The sequence below is a fragment of the Sus scrofa genome, chromosome 16 (genome assembly GCF_054392235.1).
Source record: "Sus scrofa isolate SSC_HxYL_T2T_F1_AM1 chromosome 16, Sscrofa_HxYL_maternal_Yorkshire_Landrace_v2.0, whole genome shotgun sequence".
Lineage (NCBI taxonomy): Eukaryota > Metazoa > Chordata > Mammalia > Artiodactyla > Suidae > Sus > Sus scrofa.
The window spans coordinates 55,286,282-55,308,899 of record NC_139398.1 but is presented as its reverse complement, the minus strand read 5'-3'; the positions used below and the strand labels follow the sequence as shown (position 1 = coordinate 55,308,899).

At 34.0% G+C, this 22,618-nt stretch overlaps 1 protein-coding gene across 1 annotated transcript in view; it reads right to left on the bottom strand.

Annotated features, from left to right (window-relative positions):
* The window catches only part of CWC27 (CWC27 spliceosome associated cyclophilin), a 246,333-nt gene that overhangs the window by 220,831 nt on the left and 2,884 nt on the right, over positions 1-22,618 (bottom strand). Inside the window, 6 exon segments of the mRNA NM_001243923.1 lie at positions 1,930-1,999; positions 3,395-3,498; positions 4,133-4,231; positions 5,633-5,776; positions 8,486-8,598; positions 16,081-16,177. Of these exon segments, the coding sequence (NP_001230852.1) occupies positions 1,930-1,999; positions 3,395-3,498; positions 4,133-4,231; positions 5,633-5,776; positions 8,486-8,598; positions 16,081-16,177 (627 nt within the window).

Below are 22,618 nucleotides of genomic sequence, written 5' to 3'. Positions count from 1 at the left end.
AATTTAAAAAATTTAAAAATTTAAAAGGAAAAACAAAAATTAACCAAATAAAAGAGAGAGTACATTCTGAGCAAAAGAAAAAAACAGGGGTGAGGGGACTCTGGATAAGGTATGGATATGCAAGGAAACTTCATAATCTCAGAAAAAATCATTGAAGGGGACTCCTGGCAATTCTCAGATCTAACATTTGTGATTTTTTTTTTTTTCTTTTCTTTTTAGGGTTGCACCCATGGCATAAGGAAGTTCTCAGGCTAGGGGCTGAATTGGAGCTACAGCTGCAGCTGCAGCTGCAGCTGCCAGCCTATGCCACAGCCACAGCAATGTGGGATCCAGAGCTATGTCTGTGACCTACACCACAGCTCAGGCATTGAGTGAGGCCAGGGATCAAACCCGCATCTTCATGGATACTAGTCAAGTTGGTTACTGCTGGGCCATAGATAAGAACTCCATTTTTTTCCATTTACAAATATACTCACAGGATCACAACATATAGTGGATCTTTCATTTTGATTAGGAACAAATTTTTAATCATGAATAATGTTAAGACTAGAACATGGACATCTAAAAATGATGATTTCTGAGATATCAGGGGACAGTGATTGGTGATGTCAATAAAGAATAGGAAAAGGAGGTTTCATGTAAAGATGAATTTAATTTTGACATGTAAAATAGAGACCTCAGAATGAAGGATGAGAGCCCAGAAGAAGTATTTGGCTTTGTCTCTTAGAGTTGGGAATTTCAGTATGCAGCAATGAATCCATGGTATCAGTAATTGAATCCATGGTATCAAATAGACCAATCAAAGATACTGAAGAAAGAAAAAAAAATTATGACCCAAATATTTTATATACATGCCCATTTTAATTCAGTTTTAATGCAGGGGATATAAGTAGAGTGCTTACTATATGCCCAATATTAGCCTACCAAGACAAGGCTCAATGATGAAGGAAACACATGGATAAAAAAGTAAAGACAAGGGTAAAAAGAATGTGCTCTAAACTCAATACCAGTGCTAGTGTAAGAAATAGGGAACTGTGTAAAGCAAGTGATGCAGTACTAGGTTTCAGAGTTTTAATTACATACAATAAAGACTTTGAGTCTTATTCTTTGGATCTCAGTGTTCATTAATTTTCAAGAAAAGAAGACATACCAAAATTGGGGGTGGGGGTAAATACCCTTTTAAGATGGTTTTCTTGGGGCATATTTATCAGAGTCACTGCTCTAAACAATGGTAGGGCACTGTAGGTGCTTCAGTAATGTACATTGGGATGAAAGTGAGGACACTGAGGAAATTTTCCTCACTGTGAGGACACTGAGGAAAAATACTTAAAGGCCTATGGGAAGCATTGGTGGGGTAAAGGCCAGGAGGCAATGTATAATCCCAAGCCATGGATTGGGATGAGACATTGTAGGTTCTACTCTCAGTTCTACTTACTGACTAGCAATGAGACTTTGAGCAAATTATAACCTACTAATACCTTAATTTACCTAAAATGGAGATAATAATAGAAATCTTAAAGGGCTGTGATGAGAATTAATGAAATGAATAAATATATATAAATGATAGTAAAATGAATATAAGAGCTCTGGTCTGTTATTGTTTATTACAGTAATGATAATACCCAAATCATCTAGCAAACCAATTAAACCAATAGCAATTAAAATCTGAATCATAAATATGAAGTCATTCTTTAATTCTGGTTCTGATTTTAAAAATTCAAATTAAAAAAAAAACTATCTCAAATCATATTAAAAGTTGCAAGTATTACTGACCACAAATTACTTTATGAATCATTTCAATGAACACTTAGTGAATGTGTACCATGGAACATATGCTGTGCTATGTATAGCAGGAAATACAAAAATGAGTGAGATACAGATCCTCAACTCTTTCATAATTCAGAACACAGGGCAAATTAAGAGTTTTACCTGACTAACTCGATTTACTTCCTCCTCTTCTTCCTCGGCTTCCTCTCCAAATGAAAGTAAACTAAAATTTCTAATCAAAAATAAATAAATAAATAAATAAGGAAAAAAAGAATAGGAAGACAAAGTTAAATAAAATTTATAAATATCCCATTTTCAAAGCAATAGAAGAGAATTTATGAGAAGAAACACTCTATCAATAGACAATATGACTTAGTATTTATGGGAAATATACTAAAGATCTATGTTTTCAGCATAATATTAAGTGTTTGGCCCCAGACCACAGATGTTCCATATATTAGACTAAACTAATAACCAAAAATTCATCCTGAGTACCATCATTAAATATACTAAGTCAGGCATGATAGAAATAATTAAATCTTTTTATATTTATCAAAACTGGTTAGCAAAATGAGGATTTCTAAAAAATAAATACATAGCTTGAAAGCACTACAAATGGGAAACAGTTTATTTAGTGTCTGCCAAAACACATCTTAATGTTTTAAAATTATTGTTACAATTGTTAAATAAAAAAAGCAATAAACTTAGCTAAAAAATAGCCCATGGGAAGAGAAAATTAAGTTTGTCTTTTTTGCTTCTTCAAACTAAAAACATCACAACAAAGCTAAATAACAAGTTACTAAAACTCTCCTCTCAAATATTGGAAAAATAAAAGATTTTGCAACACAAGAGGAATTTTTATTTCAAAACTGAGATGTAATCAATGACTACCACATCATCCCTAATGTATCTGCAATGAATTAAAAACAAAAACAGAAACATCCAACTTTTGGGCTTCTTATCAAAATAGATCACAGTGATGAAATATTATATCTGAATACAGTGACAGTGACTTTTCAAATACATAGCTGTATGAGAAGTTATTTTGCCACAAGATAATCAACTGCTTATTAAAGGGTCTGATTCATATTTGACAGTTTAAAATAGCAACTTAACTAAATCTTTCCTTGATATCCCACAATGTTAATTTTTGTTTTGTTTTATTTGTCTTTTTGGGGCCACACCACAGCATATGGAGGTTCCCAGGCTAGGGGTCCAATCAGAGCTGTAGCTGCTGGCCCAGGCCACAGCTACAGCAATACAGGATCCCAGACACGTCTGTGACCTACACCACAGCTCACAGCAATGCTGGATCCTTAACCCACTGAGCAAGGCCAGGGATCGAACCCACATCCTCATGGATACTAGTCAGGTTCGCTAACCACTGAGCCAGGACGGGAACTCCAAGTTGGCTTAAGTTTTAAAATTTATATTTTGTATCCGAATATAAGAAAGGTACATTTAAAAAAAAAAACCACACACATACATACACAATGTAGATAGTATTCTCCAGTACAAGCTGGCCTCCCCTCTCAGAAGTAAATAATTGTTACAAAAGGAAATAAAGTAAACTAAATAAATCAGTGTTGCTTTTCAAGCTGAGGAAAAATCTTTCTACTCTGATTACTTTGTGCCTTTGGGTTTCAATTTCTTTACTTCTTCTTCTGGTTTCTCTTTTCTTGGCTTTTTTATTTCTCTTGGAATGATGTCATCAAAAGGATTAAACAAAACCTATGGAAAGAAATATTTTAAAAAACATTACTCAATTTTTAAAAATTTCACAAAACATTAAAGCCAATATTTAACTATGTTGCCATTAGTAGTGCCTATAATTTTTCCTCACGTAACCATTACAAGTATAGTGATATACATACTACATAAAGTGCTTCCACTTACTTGGCTCATTGGACTGTCTTGGTAATCCAATGAGCTATTAAGTAAATATGTTTTAGCCCTATTTACAAAAGGGAAAAAAATTCAAGAAAACATAATCCATAGTAAGAGAGACAAACTCAGGTATTCTGACTCCAAATCAAACACTCTAAAGGTACTTGCTTCCTCAATGGAGGATCACTCTTAAATTACCTACAAAATCACTTTATTGCGCTAAATAAGCCTAATTCATCCAGCTTTCCATTGTGAGTTGAGTTTTTCATTCATTGAATTATCAGCTAGTTTCATCGTTGTATTCAAAACCTTCAATTAAAAAAAATTCTTAATCAAGAATTATACCTAAATTACAGAGGTAAAATCTGAGTTGTGATATTAATTTATTATAAGGCTTTAATCTGATAATTTAAGAATATAATCAACTTCTCTTAAGTGATAATCTAGGTGATGTGTCTCATAACAGTCATGCTCCTACCTCACAACTTTTAATTTTGTGTGGATTACGTGGTCTTTCTTCATCATCAATGTCTACTTCTGTTAGTCGTAGCATGTTATACACTGTATCCCCTGTAACCTATCAAGTAAAAAAAAAAGATTTAATTGCAAATTGTTAAATTCATTCTTTGAAATTAGGGAGGACCTTTGAAAATACTTTTTAACTAATTGAAATCATATTGTTATATGAGAATATATGCATTAAACTATAAATAAAACAACATTATCTTAAGGGGAAAAGGGCATTGATGAATTTTAATCCCTCAATAAGATTTTTGGGCAATTTCCAACATTTACTTAATGTTAGCTTTTATTAAAAATATAATGCCAAATAACCTTCTTGCGAATGACTACTTTTTGTTCAAACATTATATAAACAAATTTAGACTCTAAAATAGGGTAGAAGCAAGTAACAATAACAATGTGGTAAATGCTTTGCAGAAATTATATCTCATTTAACCCTCATGAACATTCTAAAAGTAGGTACTATCATTATCTTCCTTCTCCAGCTAAGAAACTTGAGGTTCAAAGAAGTTATAGAGTTGACAGTGACGGCCTTTCTGACTTCTAACCACCATGCTATACTTTGTCTCTAATGTGTGAATTATGTAACATCAGCTGTAAACAATGGTGCAGAATGCAATCTAATCTCATTTTATTATATATTTATTTTTTTAAATAAAAGGAAAATCTGTGAACATCAGACAACCTGTGTTGGAGTCACTTACACGTGCTAGTATATATTTCTTTATTCATGTTGTTAAGTATTATGCAACAGGATTGTATTAAATGTTTGTGGCATGACTCCTTTCATTTAACATTTCTCAAAAGTTCTAAAATAATATCAGTTTTTCCAGTTGTGCTAAGTTTGTTTTTTTCCCTTTTCCATCATAAAATCCAGCTGCCTAGGACAAAGTGAAACCATTTTTATTGAACCAGTAGAGGGAGCCAATACACTAATGATGTCTGCATGCCTGCGACTTAAACATGTGGGAATATATTTATGAAGAAGGAGGAAAATAAAATCTTCAGAATCCCTCTTAAAGAAAGCTATTGAAAATTCTATGGAAATGACATTCTCTGATATGATGTTAAATGTGAAAAGGACTAAATAGGGTACTATTCAAAGTAATATTCCAGGTAAAAACTTTTAAAGTTAACATAACCTCCACTGGGAATCCATCATTAACAAAATAAAACTTTAACTACTAAATGTTATTACCTAGGTGTGTTTCTAAAAATGTAAAAATAGTATCAGATGAGTGACATAGGAGCTCATAATACCATTAATATGATTTTAGAAAAAAAGAAAAATTCAAAGTTAAAACGAATGACTTACTTAAAACACACAACAGAAATACATAGCATTCCATCATTTTTAGAAATAATAAATAAATATCTCAGGGAATATATTTATGAAGGCAACTTTAGATAAGTTGATCATATATATCATAGAAGCCTGAGATAACTGGACACAAACCTTTCCAAAGATGGTATGCTTATTGTTAAGTTCATCTGCTCGACCCAATGTAAAGAAAAACTGGCTGCCGTTATCATGAGGACCAGCATTTGCCATGGCAACCAGTCCTCTCCGATTAAAACGCAACCGTGAGTGGAATTCATCCTGAAGCATTTAAAAAAAAAAAAAAAGAACAAAAAAAGATTTAGTGAATGATCTTGGTTATAAGACCCTTCATATTCAGCTAACAAGCAAAGTCCCATACAACTTTTAATCACAAATGTTTAAGTTAACTGATTTTCATATATAACAAAATCTAATATCTACAGTTCCTTCAGTTCTATCAAACTTGACTTCACTAGCTTGTAAATATCTTCTAAATATACTCAGCCACAAATTTAGCCTATTTTGAAGAAAGCTTCCTCTTTACTGAAAGGGAATGGATTACTAAGACTCACTCCCCTATTCTGCCATCCCTCAAAGTCATCTAAGCTTTCAGAACCTTCTATTTCTCTCCAGAATAACTAGTTTTGAGTCACTGCAGAGTCTTCAACTATTCCCTTCCTAACCTTGATCTAAATGTCATGAAACAATTGTTTTCTTACTTTTCTCACTCAAGGAATCCAGCATGGTTGTGTTATGCATTTTACTGTGTTTGAAAATTCTAAGTTGAATCTTTGAATTGGCACAGGTTTCCATTTGTCAGTTTACAAAACAGCAGAAGCAAGTCATTCTAAGGTGGTTTTCTTGCTATAATGCTACATATTAGTCTCTTAGTTAATAACATTTCTATCAAGATCTCATACTAGACTCATGTCTAATACAGCCATGTTATGTAATCAATGTTTTTCAGAAGAGAAGTTCTTTTCCTTCATAAATTCTTCTCAAGAGATCTGAATTCAAAGGGTCTTAACTCTTGTACATTCTATTAAAAAGGAACTTATTGGGGAGTTCCCGTTGTGGCTAAGCAGTAACGAATCCAATTAGTATTCATGAGGATGTGGGTTCAACCCCTGGCCCTGCTCGGTGGGATCCGGAGATGCCTTGAGCTGTGGTGTAGACCAGAGACACAGCTCAGATTCCGCATTGCTATGGCTTAGGCTAGCAGCTGCAGCTCCAATTCAACCCCCAGCCTGGGAACTTCCATATGTCATGGCGTGGCCCTCAAAAGACCAAAAAAAATAAACTTATTGAAAAATTTACAAAGATAACTTTATTACCTAATCATAACAAGCAAAAAAATATCAATTTAGAAAGGAACTGTCACAAAGAGCTATTCTGTCACACCAAACAACAAAATAAAAGAATGTTTCCTACTGTATGGAGGCTCTATAATGAGAAATCTCAATTTTGTAAAATACAGAATACTCTAACAGTAACATTTAGGACTTTTTTTAAAAAAGCATTTCCTATATTTTTCATGCCACTATCATATGAAAATTAAAGCAAACAGTTCAAGTAGTTTTCAAGAGTCATAAAGCAACCCAGTATAAAATTAAAGGAAACTCCAGATGCTCTATCCCATTAGTATCAATGTGAAGTTTTCAAAATTTCACATATTTTATGAGGTACTGATGTTTATTCATTCAGATAATACCACTACCATCAGATTAAAAAATAACCTAGCTTTAGCTTTTACTTGAACTCACTCTTAATCTTAATATCTTAACTATGACATTAATTCTTTTTCTTTCTAGATCTATGTTGGCAGTTAACAAAGCACTGGCCTATTCTTGATTATCTCTCACACTCTTTTCTAATATTTTCTATGTTGTTTCTTCCTTCTGTTTTCCTTGTGATCTCTTGCTATGAAAGAAATGTTGTGCTACAAAGATGTACCATGTACAATTTAGAATGAATTCAGCTATGGTCTAAATTGTGTCCCCCACAAAATTCCTATGTTGAAGCTCTAACTCCCAATATGACTGAACTGGCGATAGAGCCTGTAAGTAGATGAAAAAGGTTAAGTGACTTCCTAAGGGTGAAGTCCTAATCCATTAGGGCTGCTGCCCTTATAGGAAGAGGAAGAGTCAGCAGAAATCTCTCCCTTCACCGTTTGAGACACAGCAAGGCAGCCATTTGCAAGCCAAGAAGAGAATCTTCACAGGAACTGAATGCCAGCACCTTGATCTTGGACCTCCCAAGCCTCCAGAACTGTGAGAAATAAATTCCTATTGGTTAAGCCACCCAGTCAGAGGTACTCTGTTATAGCATTTCAAGCAGATAATATGGTGTTAAATAAAATGTTTTAAAATAGTATGGCATGGCAGTTCCCATCATGGTACAGTGGAAATGAATCCAACTAGTATCCATGAGGATGAGGGTTCAATCCCTGACCTCGCTCAGTAGGTTAAGGATCCAGTGTTGCTGTGAGCTGTGGTGTAGGTTGCAGGTGCAGCTTGGATCTGGAATTGCTATGGCAATAGCGTAGGCCTGCGGCCACAGCTCCAATGTGACCTCTAGCCTGGGAACCTCCATATGCTGCAGGTGTGGCCTTAAGAACCAAAAAAATAAAAATAAAAAAAGGATGGCATGTGCAATGTTCTAAAAAATATATATATACAGAGCTACAGAGATCAGATACAGTCAAATATCAGGAAATATGTTATATGGTCTTTTGTCTGACATATTTTATTCGCTACCACCTTTAACTCCACCTGAATTTAATCTAGGGTAAAAGGTTGTGATAAGAAAACTTAGAAAGAATGCTTGATGGGGTAAGTCCCCCTCTTATACTATATAATCTTAAATATGTGATAAAATTGATTTTGTGCACGAACATGAAATGCATTTTCTTCTTGTGTGGCATAATCATTTTCAATTAAGCAACCCAGGCTGACTTAAAAATAAATAATAATAAAAATTCACTCTCACCTTGAATGGAGCCCCATAAATAGACTCTCCACCAGTCCCTGTGCCAGTAGGATCTCCCCCTTGGACTATAAAACCAGGTACAACTCTATGAAATATGGTATTGTCATAATATGCTGGAAAAAAATTAAAAGAATTAATCAATGTCTGAAACTAGGTGTAACTGAAGTTATCAGAGTTAATATAACTAGTCACAAGATTTTTCCCCCAGAATGTTAAATAGGCTTCTAAACCAAAATTTTTTTCTTCCCTTATTATAAAATATCTCCTTGCAACTCAACAACAACAACAAAATAAACATGAACCCAATTGAAAAATGGGCAAAAGACCTAAATAGACATTTCTTCAAAGAAAACATATAGATGGCCAACAGGCATATGAAAAAGTGCTCAACATCACTAATTATTAGAGAAATGCAAATCAAAACTACAATAGGTACCAACTCACACCAGTAAGAATGGCCATCATTAACAAGTCTACAAATAACAAATGCTGGAGAGGGTGTAGAGAAAAAAAAGTGTACCCTCCTTCACTGCAGATGGGAATGTAAATTGGTACAACTACTATGAAAAACAGTATGGAGGTACTTCAGAAAAGGAAATATAGAACTACCATATGATCCAGTAATCTCACTGCTGGGCATATATCCAGAGAAAACTTTCATTGAAAAAGATACATGCACCCCTATGTTCACTGCAGCACTATTCACAATATCTAAGACATGGAAACAACCTAAATGTTCACTGACAGATGAATAGATTAAGAAGACGTGGTATATATACACATTGGAATACTACTCAGCCATAAAAAAACAACAAAATATGCCATTTGCAGCAACATGGATAGAACTAGAGATTCTCACACTATGTGAAGGAAGCCAGAAAGAAAAAGACAATACCATATGATATCACTTTTTTTGTGGAATCTAAAATATGGAACAGATGATCCTATTAAAAAAAAAATAGAAACAGATCATAGCCAAGGAGAGCAGACTTGAGGTTTCCAGTGGGGGCAAAGAGGAGGGAGTGGGATGGATGGGCATTTTGGGGGTTTTCTGAATGCAAACTGTTACATTTGGAATGGATAGGTGGTGGGGCTCTATGGCACAGCCAGGGAAATGTGCATGAATGAGTCACTTCGCTATACAACAGAACTTGAAGAAACACTGTAAATCATCCACAGTTTAATAATAATAATTTAAAAAAGAAAAAATATCAACTCAAACAGGGCAATATCTGTAGAACCAAGGTAGTTGTTGTCTTGTACCTACTTCCAGGAGTCTCTCAAACCCTGGATTTAAATTTCCAAAATTACAGAGTTTGGTATAGATCTATGGTTCTCAACTGGGGGGTGGAGGGGAGCAGCAACTTTGCTCCCTAGGAGACACGCGTCAATATCTGGAAATACTCAGTTGTCATATATGGGAGATGTTACTGGCGTCTAGTAGGTAGAGGGATACTAGAAAACATCCTACACAGTATAGGAAGGATCCTCAACAAAGAATTATTGGCCCAAAGTGTCAGCAGTGCTGGAGACTGAGAAACTCTTAATAGAGGTAAATCAGTTGTTTCCTAATGGTTCCTCTTCTCCCTATAAAAAATTAATTTATAGGAGTTCCTGTCATGGCTCAGTGGTTAACGAATCCAACTAGGAACCATGAGGTTGCGGGTTCGGTCCCTGCCCTTGCTCAGTGGGTTAACGGTACGGCGTTGCCGTGAGCTGTGGTGTAGGTTGCAGATGCGGCTCGGATCCCGCGTTGCTGTGGCTCTGGTGTAGGCCGGTGGCTACAGCTCCGATTCAACCCCTAGCCTGGGAACCTCCATATGCCATGGGAGCAGCCCAAGAAATGGCAAAAAGACAAACAAACAAACAAAAAAATCCCCAAAAACAATTAATTTATACAAACAACAAGCCCAAAATATACCAAAATTACTACTTATAGGTCTAGCACAATCAATGCACGCTTCTCAAGAAATTTTCAACAAATAAAACAAATAATTAATACAATATACAACTGAGTACAATGAGAGTCTCAGTAAATTTGTTAATTGAATAAAACTATTCTACATTGTTTGGAAGCCATAAACAAACAAGAGAAATCATATATGATTTCCTAATTGGTTGAGATGGAGTCAGTTACTGAGTATAGTCATAATTCAATCACACACTGAAGACTACAAAGCAGAGAGATGGAAAGGGCATAGTTCCCTGAAGACTGTACTGAGCTGCTGAACTGCCTGATAGCAGATTTCTTATCAAAGAGGATGATAAATGATTTTATTATTTAAATAATTTTGAATTGAGTCTTCTGTTATTTGAAAGTGAATACAACCTAACTCACTCAATACTTACCCAGTGCCTACTGTGGGTCAGGAAATGTACTGACACAATTACTGATATAATTCGTAAAATACCAATTACATGGATACCTGGTGACACTTTATGAATCAAAACGTGACTGTGGTTTATCATAATTCCCCAAAGGACTTCAATATTGTGACTTTTAGGCACACTCATAATTATTTACATTTGCAAGCTATAACTGGAAATTAAATTAACATTAACTCTGAGCCAGTACAGAGGATGGACTGGAAAAAGTAGAAAGGAAGATTAACTGATATTTTTTTCGATCCCTTCTACCAGTGAAGAGCTGTTTGGCAATATTCACAAGAACTCCCCAGTACAGTCAAGTTCTTCTTGGTTACAGATAGAAACTGTAAAAACCAAGAAGTGTAAAAGTATCTCTCCCATATCCCTAAGTAACCATTTACTCAGATTAACACTGTATATAGCAATCAGGAGTTCTGAGTCCTGCCTTTTGTTAGCTGCACAAGCTTAAATTCAATTTTCATTTCTTTTCTTTGCTTTAAATTGACAATTGACATATAACATTATACTAGTTTCAGTTGTACAACATAATGATTCAATATTTGTATATACAGTGAAATGATCACAGACAATAAATCTAGTTAACATCCATCGCCATACACAGTTAACAAAATTTTTTTCTTGTGATAACTCTTAAGATCTACTCTTAGCAACTTCCAAATATGCAATACAGTATTATTAACTATAGTCACCATGCTGTATGTGTAATTTCCTCATTATAAAACTAATAATAAAAATTAACTCAGTGTTGTTCTGAAGATTAAATAAGATAATGCAGAGGCAACCTATAAATTTTCAAGTTCAACACAAATGTAAGGAAAAACTTTAATATTTTCACTTAAATTCCACAAATTCATGTTCAAATTTGAATATAAAACACACTGCAGATTTTACCAAAAAAAAAAAAAATAATCCTTTAGGCCTGTAATATGTAGTCAATCAACAGTTTTTGAGCACATGATCAGATTTATTTTTTCAAAGGATCATTTAAACTCCACTACAAAGAACTGATGGGAAGAAACAAGACTGGATAGAGAAAGAGCATCTGCTGTGCCAAGAGACAAAACATGACTATGGCTTATCTTGAGATGCAGAGATTCAAGACTTCTCTAGGAAGCATGATCTGTAAGAGTTAGAGGTCCATTAGATGTGGGAGAAGGTGGATATGAAAAGGGTCTTTCGAACTTGGGCTTTCAAGTTTTTAAATTTCCCACCTTATTTCTTTTTCCTATTTTCTATTAAGTCCTTCAATGATGTTGGTGTTTTGTTTCTTTTTTTTTTTTCCTAATGATATTCTTATTGGATGAGTGAAATATTATAATATTACATATAAAATTTTCTATAATTTCTCTACACATGATTTTGTATTCTATCAGCTGGAATTTCAAATTTCCACATAATTTCTATATCTACTATTTTTACTTCCTTTTACTTTATTAATAATCACTGTTGAACTATGCATTTATAGTTACCTTCTAGCTTACTTAGTGCTATTAAAGATTTTTCTGCTTGTAATAATGTGTGACTTCCTTCTTAAATGTTTTAGTATCATTCCCCTAAGTATTTTGAAGAGACTTTATTATTTCATTATGAGTGTTCATAATATGCTCCTGTGTTTTCTCCACTAGTGAAAAAATAAATTTGCATGTATCTCAATATGAAATAAAGTTTCTATTTGGCTGCTATACTTTTGCTATTTGTCATTAAAGTTTTATTTCTGGCTGTACAATGTTTGGCTGTTACAATATATTTTGACTGAATATATTTCTGCCCAACTACATATGGGAATTTATATTTGCATTTTAAAATCATTTATATGTTTCCTCTGGAATTCTGTGTTCTGTGTTTAATTTTGTAAATATTATTTTATTATATTATTAATAACTTTTTATTTAAAACTCCTTTGTGAGCTATTTTAGTATCAAGTTTTTTTAAACAAATATTTCAGCTTCATAAAGATAACTTCCTTTAATTTCTTACTATACACTTATTTTTGTCACTTCTAGAGACTTATTAAACTCTTGTTAAAGGAGAAAGAGGATAAATACAAGTGATGAAGCATGGACCTTGAGGAGACAGGGCTGAAGTAAAAATAAAGAGTTAATAGTCACATACAGTATAAAAAATTTGATTCTCTTATCTATTTCTCTTTTTGCTCCCAGTTTTCTTATGCAGACCTGAATTTTACTCCTTCCTCATACTTCAGAGGAACTAATAAAATTATCAAAGACAAGCTTCCCTTTCCTTCTCTTCTTTTTAACCTTTTTAAAAAAAATTTCACTCATTTCAACAGTCTTTAAAAATCTTCACCTAACTATCCTGCAAAGACCAGATATCCAAGATCAAGTTTATGTAACTGATCTTTTATTTTCCTAAACACTAAAAACTCCCCCGAGACACAGAAAGACAAATATTATTTGTTCTCAATTATATGTAGAATCTAAAAAAGTTGCACTCATAGAACCAGAGAGTAGAATGGCAGTTGCCAGAGGCTGAGGTAGGATGGGGTGGGGGAAATGGGCAAATGTTGTTCAAAAAGAGACAAATCTTAAAAGAAATAAATTCTGGAGATCCAAGGTACAGCATGGTGATTGAAGTTAATAATACAATATCATACACTAGAAATGTGTACATCTCATGTTTTCACCACATACACACAAAAAAAGGTAATTCTGTAAGATGATGGATGTGTTATTTACATCAGTGTGGTAATCATTTCTCAATGTATATGTATATTAAATCATCACATGGTATACCTTTAAAAAAATCATGCTGTAAAACCTAAATACATACAATTTTTGTCAATCGTACCTAAGTAAAGCTGAAATTAAAAAAAAAAAAGATTAAGAACTTCCCTTTAACTGTGAACACCATTTTATTGAGAGCCATGGCTGAGGCTGTGTTCCACTTGCTCATTTTTAATATTTGCTTTTTAATTGGGAAAACATGTCTTCTTTTAATATTGATGTAAATGTTACAAGATCTAGAAATAGCATGACTTCTTTAAATGATATAATCAGAGTATTAAAATGAGGCTCTCGGAATTAAATTTTTACTCAGGAGGATCTTTATTTAAATTAGTCTTCCCAGGCTTCTTGATAGCCTTTGCAAATTTAATAACTCTATTTCTCACCTTTCAATTAAGAGAATTGCTCTGGTTATTTTTTTCTTATTCTTTTCCTGTTCTTTTTTTTTTTTCTCTTTGTATTTGCATAAATAGGGAAATAATTTTTTGATGTTGTAATTAAGTTTCATCATCACCTAACTTAAGAACCTTAGTTCTTCTTTCATCATTATAGTATATCCAGATGTTTTCTGTTTCTTCCATTCACCTGGTCATGGATTATAATTTACCATTTATTCTGTCTAATGTTTTTGTACTTTCACTCCTCTGTAAAATTTGAGCTTTTGATTCTTCAAAACTTCTTTCCAGAAACAAGTCTGTCTTTTTGGGTCGACTGTGTTTCTCAGCTCTGTTGACAGTTATTCGAGGCTTCTCTGACTGAATGACCTGTCTGACTCAATTTCCTTCCTGCCTGCCATACCAATTATTAATAATGGTCTTTACAGATGTCTTCTTTTCTCTTTTTCTTTTGTGTCAATTCAATTTTTTTTGTTTGTTTGGGGAGATGTTTTTGTTTTAATTTTGTTGTTGTTTTTGTAATTAATTTTAATCTGGGTAGTTTTATTCCTTAAATCTTTCCCTGGTAATTATCTATTTGTCTAATTATCTATTTGGAGAACTCTCATTGTACCCTACCACTGGTCATTTTGTACTCTCACATCTGGCTTTTGACTCAAAATGCTGTTTTCTGATACTCTGATTAACCTTCTCTATCTCTAAAACTCAGGTATAATATAGAAGACAATGACTGGCCACCTTTGGAGATATCTGAAACTATATTCTGAAAGTCAACAAGTTATAAATACTTGGAATACTTAGCTCTATAAAGGAATATTCTGAAGGGGAAAACACTCAGGAGGATGTAATTCTGTAAAGTTTGTTAGAAAAAAAAATAGTCACTTCATTATTCAAATCTAAGTATTACTAGTGACCTTGATAATACCATCACTTTTCCATCCACTGCTGGATGGAAAACTTTGTAGAGAAAGCAGAATTTTGAATAGATATTAATTGAGTGGGTTGACTTGAACAGTGAAGAAGGGAAGAGAAAGTACTCCAAAAAGGCAAGTGAGGTATGAGAAGATTCAGGATATGAAGGAGGTCTAAGTGAAAATGGGAAGGAACTTCTCAGGAAATGAAGATAATAGTCTATTGAAACCATGAGAATATTTAGTACAATGAAAAATAAAGTTGGAAAGCTAGGAAGACAAGCTGCCTGAGGATTCAACTACCATATGAATATATGTAAGGGTAAAAAGATGAACGATAAGAGAAAGGAAGACCAGGTAAAAGGCAATTACAATCATGTAGGTGTCAAATAAGGCAGTCTGGGAAATAAACTGGCAAATGTGGTTTTATACTGGTTTAGTTTCAGCTGACAGTGGAAGATTTGAGTAGAAAAATCCACTAGGCAATCAGATATGTAAATTAGAGCTCAGAAGAGAAGAGATGGCTGGAATTCTAAATCAGTCACTTGGTTAGAAGTAGAGACAATAGAGAACTAGAGGCAACCTTAGGGAATACCTATATTTTGAGGATGAAAGAAAGAAGTGAAAATAGCAAAGAAAACCAAAAAGATCAAATTATTATTTGGTGAGATAAAGTTCTCTGTTAAAGACATACAGATTCATCTCCTCTCTCCATTTCCTGACAAATAGTTCAAGACCATTTCACTCACATCAACTCCTTTCACTTATTACAATTTAGCACCAGTCTTTCATGTTGTGGAAAAATATACTGCAGTTTATTTTTAAATTAACAAAATTTCTCCTCTAGAATAAAATTCAAGAATTATAGGGGTTCCCGTCGTGGCGCAGTGGTTAACGAATCTGACTAGGAACCATGAGGTTGCGGGTTCGGTCCCTGCCCTTGCTCAGTGGGTTAACGATCTGGCGTTGCCGTGAGCTGTGGTGTAGGTTGCAGACGTGGCTCGGATCCGGTGTTGCTGTGGCTCTGGCGTAGGCCGGTGGCTGCAGCTCCGATTAGACCCCTAGCCTGGGAACCTTCATATGCCACTCAAGCAGCCCAAGAAATAGCAAAGGGACAAAAAAAAAAAAAAAAAAAAAAAAAAAAGAATTATGATTACCTTCCAAACAAAGCTGAATGAAATTTCTGCAAGCTTTAGGAGCTTCTTTTGACCACAACTCTATGTCAATATCTCCAGCTGTAGTTTTCAATAAAACCTGTAGGAGCATATAAAATCATTAGGTTAAATTATCATTTTGCTTAATCATTAGTTGATCGGCTGCTCAACTTAGAGTATTCACTATTGAATTTTCAATTTTAAAATAAAAATTAGAAACTTTGCTTGGTTTTGGTTGTTATACTTTAAAAAGTTCAAATATTCAGTGCAAGTCATTGTACATTTATATTTTTCAAATACCATATTCAGAAATAGTTCAGGCTTTAAGAAAAAATAGGATATATGTTTGTTTAATATTTTTATGTATTTTTATTAACTGTTTTTTATCTCTTAATTGTGCAAGTGACATATGCTTTTAACAGAAAAAGTCATTCATTTAAAAATCAATAATATAAACTTATTCTAATTTTAAAAGCTTCACACAGTATTTCTTCCAACAAAATCATGTAGCAAGTTAAGAAATTAAAGAATGGGGATCCCATGAAATTGTAGCACTATAAGACAATTTTACAATTACCCTTTAACATGTAAACACTCACTTTTTCTTTCAAAAATCACACCATTCCTAATTTACAAAGGAACATTCTTAATCTAATTCTGGTGTCCTAATATTACCACCTTCCATAAATAGATCCTTTGATAGCCTCCTTTCTACAATTCATGAAGGCAATTACTCTTCGGTGCAACAAGCCATCTTGCAACAACCAAAATCCCTACTAATACAGCTTATAACTGTCTTATTAATAACCACAAATAATCAGAAAGAACATAAGGCTCTAAATTTGAACACTGTGGCACAGCTGGAATCCAACTTCTCTAGTATGACTTCCCCTACACACACCTCCACAGTGTCCCAAAGTGGATCAGAGTCAATCTGTGATCAATCGTCAATGATTTATAACCATCACAATGGCTTTTGACACAACTGCCTTTCAGTTTCTGTTTCAGAAGCCCAAATTACACTGACATAATTTATATAACATTGATGAATTTACTGTAGCTTTTTTACCTTTCACTGACTACCTAGTTCTCTTATAATTATACTTCAATGACTATGGGGGTGAAGGAAGTGAAAATAATCTATATTGTGGTAGCTTTTATAAAGGTATCCCTAACCCTTAAAGAAATATACAAGAACTAGAAATGCAAATGTACATGATTTTATCAATCCATTACACTTCCTCTACAAAATTAAAGGAACATTTGTTGAGTGTCGTTAGATGCTGTGCCAGACATTTTATATATTGTATCTTATTTAATCCTCACCTACAAGGTAGATATCATTATGTCAGTTTTACTTATGAAGAAACAGAGACTCAGATGAAGTAACTTTCTCCATGGTCTCAGAGCAAACAATGTAACCCAAAGACTATCTGTTCAAAGCCTATCTGCTGCAAAGCCTACACTTTTTCTATCCCACATACTGCCTCCATGAAGTGCCCATAAATCCCATACTATACTGGAAAAATAGTCCATCAAGTTTTAGGGTTCCACCACATGTTGCAAAAGAAATTCCCAAGTTACCCTGGTCACAACTGATTTCAATAGAGAACAGTGCCTAAGTCTAAAGCAATCATACATTGATTCGACATAAGCAAGGCCTTCTAACTTGGACTGGCATGAAACAATGCCCAAAAGAGATACTCCATGTTGGGTGGTGTCAAACAAATCCAACTGGATTTTTATTCTACTGGGAATTACACATTTGGAAGGTAAACTGAGAAGCTGAGTACCTCCTTCTGCCTCAGCTTATATCTAGAACAACACTGTGTAACTCTTTCCAATTTTCCATGAGGCATAACATACATCCAATCTTACAAGTATAGTATACCTAAAAAACATCCTGTCCTACCTCATTATCCCCATGTATACTCAAAATTAAGTGCTATTATTCAAGAGAAACTAGACGTGTCTTCTGCTTGCAACTCTAAAGCAGTGATCTCCAAGCTTTCCAATAAGTATGCCTCCCACTTAGCAAAGAAGAAAAGGAGGTGGGAAGAGACATATGGACACACACCCAGAATACGTATACTTACATACATGTAATACCACGTTATCTTTTTTTTTTTTTTTTTTTTTTGTCTTTTTTGCTATTTCTTGGGCCGCTCCTGCGGCATATGGAGATTCCCAGGCTAGGGGGCGAATCGGAGCCTTAGCCTCCGGCCTACGCCAGAGCCACAGCAACACCGGATCCGAGCCACGTCTGCAACCTACACCACAGCTCGCAGTGACGCCGGATTGTTAACCCACTGAGCAAGGGCAGGGACCGAACCCACAACCTCATGGTTCCTAGTTGGATTCGTTAACCACTGCGCCACGACGGGAACTCCATACGTTATCTTAATATTATAAAAGAGTCACATAAAATAAACATTTTAAAAGATTACTTAAAAACAATATTTTCAAGCAATTCTTAATTTTCTTTACTAGTGGTACAAAGAAACTTTTAAAATAACAGTTCTCAGTTCTATTGAATTGTAATTCACATATCAGAGTACTCACCCTTTTAAATTGGTTTTTAGTATAATCCAGAGTTTTAGCATAATGCAACCACCACCATTTCTAATTCCAAAACATTTCATTACCCCAAAGAAATCCTGTGCTCATTAACACTCATTAACAGTCACTCCATATTTCCTCCTACTCCTATCCTTTGGCAATCTGCTTTCTGTCTCTTTGGAATTTCCTACTGAACATTTCATATTCAGGCATACCTCAGAGATATTGCAGATTTGATTCCAGACCAGTACAATGAAGTGAATATTGCAATAAAGTGAGTTACATGAAGTTTTTGGTTTCTCAGGGCATACAGAAGTTATGCTTATTCTATATTGCAGTCTATTAAGTATGCAATGGTATTATGTCTAAAAAAAACAAATATGCATACCTTAATTTTAAAATACTAAAGTAATAAAATAATAATACTTTATTACTAAAAACTGTCAACCCACACATAAGCCTTTAGCAAGTCATAATCTTTTTGTGGGAGAGGGTTTGAAATGTTGCAAGAATTACCAAAATACGATACAGAGACACACACAAAGTGAACAAATGCTATTAGAAAAATGATGCCAAGAGATTTGCTTTCGTATGTATAGCTGAATTACTTTGCTGTACACCTGAAACTAAAATAACATTGTAAATCAACTATGCTTCAATTTAAAAAAGAAGAAGAATTGAACAACCAATGGATCATTGAAGAAACCAAAGGAGAAATAAAAAAAAATACCTAGACACAGAAATACTACATATCAAAAATTATGAAATGAAAAGAGAAGGTCAGGGTAATACAGGCCTACCTCAAGAAACAAGAAAATCTAAATCTAACTGCACCTAAAGGAACCAGAAAAGACAAATGAAGCTCAAAGTTAGCAGAAGGCATGAAATAGTAAAGATCAGAATGGAAATAAATGAAATAGAGACTAAAAAAACAAAAGAAAAGATCACTGAAACTAAGAGTTAGTTCTTTGAGAAGATAAACAAAACTGGCAAGCCTTTAATCAGACTCATGAAGAAAAAAGAGGGAGCTCAAATAAATAAATTCAGAAATGAAAGAGAAGTTACAATTGATATAACACAAATATAAAGGAGCATAAGAGACACTTTGAACAATTATTTGCCAACATATTGGACAACCTAAAAGAAACGGATAAATTTCTAGAAACATACAATCTTCCAAGACTGAATCATAACAAAATAGAAAATAGGAATAGACCAATTACTATTAAGGAGACTGAATCAGTAATCAAAACCTCCCAGCAAACAAAAGTACAGAACCAGATGGCTTCACTGGTGAATTCTACCAAACATGCAAGAAAGACTTAATAACTATTCTCCTCAACCTCTTCCAAAAAATTAAAGAGGAGAGAACATTTCCAAATTCATCTTACAGAGCCAGTATTACCCAGATATCACAACCACGGCCACCACAAAAAAAGAAAATTATAGGCCAATTGCCCTGATAAACACATATGCAAAAATTCCCAACAAAATATTAGCAAACCAAATGCAATGGTACATTAAAAGAATTACACATGATGATCGAGTTGGATTTATCCCAAGGATGCAAAGGTGGGTCAATATCTGCAAATCAACTAATTAACAAAGTGAAAGACAAAAATCATATGGTCATCTCAATGGATGTAGATAAAGCTTTTAACAAAATTCAACATCCATTTATAGTAAGAAGTCTCAACAAAGTGGGTACAGAAGGAATGTACCTCAACATGATCAAAGCCCTATATGACAAAAACCACAGCTAATATCATACTTAATGGTAAAAAACTGAAAGCTTCTCCAAGATCAGGAAGACAAGGATGCCCACCCTCCCTACTTTCATTCAACACAGTACCACAAGTCCTAGCCACAGCAATTAGGCAAGACAAATAATGCAAGGCATCCAAATTGGAAAGGAACAAATAAAACTGTCACTATTTGCAGCTGACATGAAACTATACAGAACTCTAAGGATTCCAGAAAGAAAAAAAAAAAAAAACTGTTAGAAGTAATTAATGAATTCAGTTAAACTGCAGGACACAAAATTAATGTACTAAAGTCTGTTGTGTTTCTATACACTAATAATGAACTAACAGAAGGAGAAATTAAGAAAAGAATCCCATTTATACCTGCACCTGAAAAACAAAAAAAAAACTAGCAATAAATTTAACCAAGAAGGTAAAAGATCTGTACACTCAAAACTATAAGACATAGAATAAGAAACCAAAGAAGACAAAATAAGTGGAAAGATATTTTGTGCTCATGGATTGGAAGAATTAATATTGTTAAAATGTCTGAACTACCAAAAACTATCGATAGATTCAATGCAATCCCTATCAAAATTACAATGGCATTTTTCACGGAATTAGAACAAATAATTCTAAAATTTGTATGGAACCACAAAAGGCTTCAAATGGCCAAGCAATCTTGGGGGTGGGAGAGGAGGGAATTATGCTTCCTGACTTAAAACTATAATACAAAGATATAGTAATCAAACAGTATGTATTGGCATAATAATAGATCAATGGAACAGAATAGAGAGCCCAGAAATAAACACACACACACATACACACACACACACACACACACAATCAATTAACTTACAACAAAGAAGGCAAGAATACACAATGGGAACAGGACAGTTTCTTCCATGAAAAAACTATGCTGGGAAAACTGGACAGCTGCATGTAAAAGAGTGAAACTGGAGCACTATCTTACACCATACATTTAAAAAAAAATAACTCAAATGGATTAAAGACTTTAAGACCTGAAACCATAACAATTCTAGAAGAAAACATAGGCAATAATCTCCCTGACATTGAATGTAGCAATTTCTTTAAAATATGATTCCAAAGGCAAGGGTAACAAAAGGACAAATAAACAAATGGGACTATATCAAACTAAAAAGCTTTTGCATAGCAAAGGAAACCATCAAAAAAATGAAAAGGCAACCTGCTGCATGGGAGAAGATATTTGCAAATTATGTATCTGATAAAGGGCTAATATTCAAAATATATAAAGAACTTAACTCAGTAACATAACAACAATCTGATTAAAAAATGGGCATAAGGATCTGAATAGACATTTTTCTAAAGACATACAGATGAGAAACAGGTACATGAAAAGATGGTCAGTATCACCAATCATCAGGTAAATGCAAATCAAATCCATGTTGAGGTATAACCCCACACCCACCAGAATGTCTATTATTAAAAAGACAAAAAAATAAATGTTGGCAAGTATGTGGAAATAAGAGACCCCTTGTGTACTGTTCCTAGGAATATAAATTAGTGCAGTCACTGTGGAAAACAGTGTGGAGGTCCTCAAAAAATTAAAATTGAACTACCATATTATCCAGCAATTCCACTTCTTGGTATTTATCCAAAGATACGAAAACAATAATTAGAAAAGATATGCACACCACTATGCTCCCTGCAACACTACTTACAAGAGCCAACACATGGAAACAACCTAAGCGTCCAATGATGAATGAATATAAAGAAGGTGTGGTGTACCACACACACTAGATTACTACTACGTTATAAAAAAGAAAGGACTATTGCCATGGATGGAGCTTGAGGGTGAGGGGATTATGCTAAATAAAATGTCAGAGAAAGATAAATAACACATGATTCCACTTATATGTGGACTCTAAAAAACAAAACAAACAAAACCCAGACTCTTAACAGTCTTAGATACAGAGAAGAGACAGATGATTGTCAAAAGTGAGACAAGGTGGCAGTAAGTTGGGGATAGAATGGGTGAAGGGAATCAAGAGGTACAAGCATCCAAGTATAAAATAAATAAGCTATGGGGATGAAATGCACAGCAATGGGAATACAGTCAATAATATTGTATAACTTTATATGCTGACAGATGGTAACTAGACTTATTTTGGTGACCATTTTGAAATGTATTCAAATGTCAAATCACTATGGTGTATACATGAAACTAATGTAAAATGTCACATATACTTCAATAAAAA